Genomic DNA, 7,131 nt, shown 5'->3' on the forward strand with positions numbered 1-7,131 from the left:
GTTCAAAATGAAGGTGTGACATTTTTGGTATCAGAGCAAAGGTTCTGGACTATCTTTTAGATGTACTGTTCGATATGGTAATGCATTAGGATAATGCATATTTGATTGTGTGTGATGTGTTATGTCGTGAAAGGTGTACATTGGACTAACCTTGATGCAGGATATAGCTTGTTGTGAGCCCGATTCTCCTGGGGGTACAGTTGATCAGAGAGGGCCAGGGGAACCGTACCCGGACTGGTACCACCCACATGTTTCTGACCCTGATGACCCGACTCCACCACCTGGATATTATCAGCCTCTCTGGGAGGTAGAGGATATAATTCCCATGGTAGACTCCAACGGTAGTAAAAGGTTAGAGGATGATGAAGCTGGGAGTGCTACGGGGCCTAAACTTAACCCGGACAAAGCCGGCCCTAGTGGGACGAAGCCACAGCCTATCAGAGTAGTGCGCCGTGATCAGATGTTAGAGAAGGACCTGCCTCCGAAGAAGAGGCGACGGTTAGTCACAAAGGAGCTGCACACCTATCAGGCTATTTTTAAGGAGCTCTGTAAGCTGGGGAGGTAGATTGACATCTCCCAGAACCAGTATGGGTACATTTACATGGACTATTTTTACTACGTACGACTGTTACATAGTGATGTCACTGACCAGGACAAGGGAGAGATAGATGAGGAGATGTGGGGACAGGCCTTAGTCAACACTTTGCCAAGGACCCCTGTTTGGCAGGATCAGATCCAGTTGATTAGTGACCGTTCCAAGCAAGACGCCTATGGAAGCTTTGATCAGATCCTAGATGAATTTGAGCTTTTTGTTACTTCTTATTTTCCTTTCTCTCCCCTGTCTTGAGTGGATGACTGTATATGTGACTTGGATGATCTATGTTTTGGATGATTATACCTGAAACCTATCTATGTACAAATATGAAGCATAGCTTAGTATAAAATATTTTGATAACTAAGTAATAATCTTATTCCTCTGTTCCTCTTGTAGTAAAAAGTTAAGTAAAATGGTGAGAACCCGAAGAGAAACACAACCAAGGGAGGCAGCAAGGGAACCTCCTATTGAACCGATTCAATTGGTTATGGACCGACTAGAGGAACAGCAGAAAGTGATGCAAGAAATTCAGGCAGCCCAAGCCCGCCAAAACCAGGAACGCGATGCTGCCATAGCAGCCGCAGTGACAGCAGCGATAGCACAGCTACAACAGGCCGGGCCAAGCGTGGCCGAGGCACCACAACCAGCTCAACCTCAAGAGCCGGCAGCTGAGCAGGTACGACCTGTAGGGGATCCTGATTCACTAAGACAGTGGATCAAACGATTCAGTGCACAGAATCCCCCGAGTTTCACAGGGACATTGAATGTCCAAGTGGCTGAGGATTGGATTACTCGGCTAGAGAAGATTTTTAATGTACTTGAATGTTCCTCTGAGAGAAAAGCTCAGATGGCTATCTATAAACTGGAGGGCGAAGCTGATCGCTGGTGGAAGATTAAGGGAATTGAAAGACGACGCGCAGCGGAAAAACAACTCAAAATTTTAAAACTTTCAATCCCTTTCCCGGATCTACCGATCGCGTTTAAGTCAGGTAGTAAGAAGCATTACCTTCAGGCGTTCGATTTCCTGGTGACTCGATGATTCGGCCGTTCAGGATGCTTCTGCTCGCCTCCTTTGTCGTTCGAAGTCGACAACTCCGGTCGGCTTCCTCTACCGGTATCCACACGAGTAGCCCTCAACCTCGAACGGCGTGCTAGCGCCTATGTCCGCCTAGGGTTTTAGAAATCCGTCCTCTCTCCTCTCTTAGGCCGTCTCTTATCTGTTGGTTCTCTCTCTCTTAAAACCCTAGCTCCTCATATCAAATATATAGGATGCTATAGGTTTAATGAATAATATTTAATTTCAAAATTAATTCTAAATTAATTCTGAAATTAATTCAATATCAAATATTGCCTAATCAGATAAGAGAACAATTAAATAAATATGGTTTAAATTAAATCCGTCTCACAGATTTAATTCACCTATTTATTTAATAAAGAGATGACGGAATTAATTTATATATATTTAATTTATCCTTATAAATTAAATCTAACAATTAATATCTCTTATATTTATATATATATATATATACGAATTTATATATATATATACATATACATGTCCACCCTATATTATTCATTGAATCTGGACATATCTTAGATTCAATGAATCTGGACATCACAACTCGTGTGGGGCTATTTTGTGTGCGACCCTGTAGGCCCATATGAAGTTGGCAGTGGGCCATTAACTATAATGACTCACAAGTCGTAAGCGGTCTCTAGCAAGACATCACGACTACCCAAATCATATGAGGATCATTGAACGATGCAACCTTTCATACAACCATATCGCGTCCCTTTTGTCACACGACATTTTAGTCATGGATGAGGCATGGAAAACGTCATCCTCCTATTCATGACCGTTACTTTCTCGATCCCTGAGTAGTCTGAGTATAGAAATGGAACTACCTTTCCATTATAGTATGGCCATACATTTCTCAGACTCACTCATCGAGGGGCCCAGTAATGTCTCTCTACGAATGTGAGGGACAAATTCCATCTTGACCATTCACATTCCTACGCATGAAAAACCACTAAGCCTGAACATAGTCTTTATGATCACTCGGTCAAAAGTGACTTTTGACTAGGTCAAAGCTAAGCGTTTCTCATGTATGAATCCATGATGATCTCAGGTCAAAGGGCACAGTGACATGGTTTGTATATGAGAGAAGCTTATGACTTAACCCATGCAGCTCTCTCATAGCGGGTTGGTCCAACACCTTGTACTCTTACATGTGCCTATGACTTTAATTTATATCTCTATATATCTTTAAAGTCATACTGGTCTTATTTCATCTTTGCTCCCACATAGATGACCGACCAGGGACATTTAGGATAAACCATGAGTTATCCAAGGATAGTCATCACAGTAAACATGCAAATAATATGATAACGTAATTAATAAATTCATAAATTAATAATGTTCAAAACATAATGATTGGCCCCTAGGGCACAATTTCCAACAGAAGAACACCGAGATGATCCTCCAAGAGAATGCAACCCCTATTACCTGGGAAGTGTTCAAGGAACACTTTAATTTGAAATACTTCCCACTGTCAATAAGAGACGAAAAGGAGGTGGAATTTCTGATGATTCAGCAAGGTCCCCGAGAGTCCTTTGATGAGTACCTAGACAGGTGCATGAGGCTCTCTCGTTACTCTAACTACCTCCAACTCCGCAATGATGAGCGGTGGAAAACAGAGAAAATGATAAGGGGACTAAGGCAGGAGCTGAGGGAGAAGGTAGCCCCACGGCAACTTGAGAAGTTTAATCAGGCAGTGGAAGCTTGCCGGATTACTGAAAGTAGCCTGAACCACCAGGCAGTAGTCAGGGTCGCTCCTAGACCAGAAGGACTAGCAACAAGGGGCGGACCAGAGAGGACTTCTTCTGGAGGAAATAGAAAGAGGCAAAAGCCTATGTTTTCTAAGAAGTTTAAACGAGGAGGAGGAGTAAGGCAAGGAGGAAGCAGCACTACGCGCCAGACCAAGGAATGTAGCATCTGTGGTAAAAACCACGGAGATCAACCATGTTTGATGGGTCAAAATGTGTGCTTCCGATGTGGCAAGCCAGGACACTATATAAGGGAGTGCCCCCTTAATGTGGATGGCTCAAGGCCCCAAGCTCAAGGGAGGGTCCTTGCCCTCACAAGGGAAGAGGCTGATAAGTCGCCTGAGATGATACAAGGTACGATTCAAGTTAACAATTACCTTGTGCATGCTATGTTTGACTCGGGTGCTAGCCACTCCTTTATTGCATATGATTGCGCAAAGCGCATAGGCCTTGATGTTAACACATTACTATATGATCTATGTGTGGCTACTCCTACGGGCACTAAAGTTTATACGTCTGATGTTTGCCTAAATTGTATTGTCCGGTATGCCCACTGTTGCACTACACTTGACCTAATATGTATGCCTTTTCATGAGATTGACGTGATACTTGGTCTGAATTGGCTGTCTACCCATAATATACTCCTTGACTGTAAGAATAGGACTTTGATTTTTCCTCCCCATGAGCTAACCCCTCATACCGAGGTGAAACTGAACTTGATCACGGGAACCCAAGCCGGGGATTGCCTAAGACATGGCTGTCAGGGGTACGTGGTATTCTTCTCTGTACATGCGGAAGTGGAAGAAGGCATAACAAAGATACCCGTGGTATGTGATTTTCCAGAAGTCTTTCTGACTGAAATTAGCGGGTTACCTCCAGAGCGAGAGGTAGAGTTTGCAATTGACCTAATACCTGGAGCAGGACCGATTTCCAAAGCCCCTTATCTTATGGCTCCAAATGAAATGGCAGAATTAAAGAAGCAGTTAGAGGAGCTATTAGAAAAGAATTTTATTCGGCCCAGTGTGTCACCATGGGGAGCACCCGTCTTGTTCTTCCGTAAGAAGGACGGTAGCCTAAGGTTGTGCATTGATTACCGAGAGCTCAAAAAGTGACGATTAAAAACAAGTACCCACTACCTCGAATAGACGATTTGTTAGATCAATTAGCTGGTGCCACAGTGTTTTCCAAGATTGACTTGAGATCAGGTTACCATCAACTGAGGATTAAAGCAGAGGACATTCCGAAGACCGCTTTTCGAACACGGTATGGGCACTATGAGTTCTTGGTAATGCCCTTCGGACTAACAAATGCCCCTGCGATTTTCATGGATTACATGAACAGGATCTTTCGGCCATATCTAGATCAGTTTGTGGTGGTTTTCATTGATGATATCTTAGTATATTCCAAGTCACTAGCAGAGCACGAACAGCATTTACGGATCGTTCTAAGTATTCTGAAGGAGAAACGGCTATATGCCAAACTCAGCAAGTGTGAGTTTTGGCTGAATGAAGTAAAGTTCTTGGGTCATGTGATTACCCAAGTTGGAGTAGCAATAGATCCCAGTAAGGTGGAAGCAGTTTTGAACTGGGAGCAACCAAAAACAGTAACAGAAATACGAAGCTTTCTGGGATTGGCAGGTTACTATAGAAGATTTATTAAGGATTTTTCAAGAATTGCACAGCCCTTGACTAAACTTACACGTAAGAACCAGCAATTCGTGTGGGATGATAAATGTGAGGCTAGCTTCCAAGAGCTGAAACGAAGGTTGACCTCAACCCCTGTGCTGATAATTCCCGATCCAACCCTACCGTATGTTGTATATACCGATGCTAGCAAGCAAGGATTGGGGTGTGTATTAATGCAGCAAGGACGAGTAGTCGCCTACGCCTCACGACAGTTAAAGTCTCATGAAGAGAATTATCCCACTCACGACCTAGAATTAGCTGCAATAGTTTATGCCTTAAAAATCTGGAGGCATTATCTATATGGGGCAACCCTTGAACTATATTGTGATCATAAAAGTCTCAAGTACCTGCAGGATCAAAAAGAACTAAACATGAGGCAACGACGATGGATGGAGTTGCTCAAGGATTATGATTACCAGATAAAATACCATCCAGGCAAGGCTAATGTGGTAGCTGACGCCTTAAGCCGAAAGGTAGTACAAGTAGCATTCTTAATGATTCAGGAACGAAAACTCATCGAAGATGTGAGGGATTGGGAACCTTTATTCCATATGAAACTAATGACCCAGAAAGTAGAAGTGACAAGAGCAGAAGCCCAACTGATAGAGCAAATCAAAGAGGCCCAGAAGAGCGATCCGATAGCTGATACACTTCGAATTAAGCTAACAAAAGCTGAGGAGAAGCGATCGAGGTGTCACCAGATGGAATATTGAAGTATAAGGAACGGGTATATGTTCCGGAGTCCATCAGGCAACAGCTATTGGAGGAGGCATATAAGAGCAAATATACGATACATCCGGGAATGACGAAGATGTACCAGGACCTCCGACGTATGTTTTGGTGGCCTGGCATGAAGAAGGATATAACAGAGTATGTATCTAAATGCCTTACTTGCCAGAAGGTCAAAACAGAGCATCAGAGACCGTCAGGGCTTTTACATCCTCTAAATATTCCGGAATGGAAATGGGATAGTATCTCCATGGATTTCATCATGGGGTTACCCCGTACCTCATCTGGATATGACGCGATATGGGTGATTATTGACCGATTAATGAACTCTGCCCATTTTCTGGCAATAAAGAAAGATTACCAACCAGAAAAACTTGCCAAGTTATATATAAGAGAAATTGTGAGATTACATGGAGTGCCAGAGTCGATTGTATCTGATCGAGATCCTCGGTTTCTATCCCGATTCTGGAAGGCACTGCAGCAAGCAATGGGCACCAAGCTAAACTTCAGTACAGCATATCACCCACAGACAGACGGTCAGACAGAGCGAACCATACAGACACTGGAAGATATGTTGAGAGCCTGTGTATTGGATTTCAAAGGTAACTGGGATGACTATCTGCCGTTAGCAGAATTTGCTTACAATAACAGTTATCACTCCAGTATACAGATGGCTCCGTATGAAGCTTTGTATAGTCGCAAGTGCAGATCCCCACTGTGTTGGACAGAATTAGGGGAGCGACAGCTATATGGGCCAGACCTAGTCGAGCAAACAACTGAAAGGATAAGGACGATTAGACAGAAACTGCTCACGGCCCAAAGCAAACAGAAAAGTTATGCAGACATTCGGCGAAAGCCTTTGACCTTCGATATAGGAGACCATGTGTTCTTGAAAGTGTCTCCGACAACGGGAGTAGGAAGGTCTTTGAAATCAAAGAAATTGTCACCAAAATACATCGGACCTTTCCAGATTCTGTCGAAAGTAGGATCGGTGGCATATAAAGTAGCCCTACCCCCGAATCTTAGTCAGATACATGATGTCTTCCATGTATCCCAACTAAAGAAGTATCAGCCAAATCCCTCTCATGTTTTGGAATATGAAGATATTGCACTGCGAGATGACCTAACCTGGGAGATCAAACCAGTAAAGATCATTGATCGTCAAGTAAAGCAACTGCGGCAGAAATCCATCCCAATGATTAAAGTCATATGGGAGAATCTGGCACAAGAAGAAGCAACTTGGGAGAAGGAAGACGACATGAAAGATAATTATCCCGAACTCTTTGAATAAGGTAC

The 7,131-nt window shown here is 43.3% G+C and overlaps 1 protein-coding gene across 1 annotated transcript; it reads left to right on the top strand.

Moving 5' to 3' along the window:
• The first annotated feature begins 1,007 nt into the window (after positions 1-1,007).
• LOC114756278 (uncharacterized) lies at positions 1,008-5,819 on the top strand. The gene is made up of 3 exons (XM_028945198.1): positions 1,008-1,419; positions 3,041-4,489; positions 4,567-5,819. Exons 1-3 carry the CDS (start codon positions 1,008-1,010, stop codon positions 5,817-5,819), a joined length of 3,114 nt encoding a protein of 1,037 aa, XP_028801031.1.
• Positions 5,820-7,131: the final 1,312 nt, after the last annotated feature.

Source organism: Neltuma alba, unplaced genomic scaffold, assembly GCF_004799145.2.
Source record: "Neltuma alba isolate B1F8T4 unplaced genomic scaffold, ASM479914v2 tig00010380_pilon, whole genome shotgun sequence".
Classification (NCBI taxonomy): Eukaryota; Viridiplantae; Streptophyta; class Magnoliopsida; order Fabales; family Fabaceae; genus Neltuma; species Neltuma alba.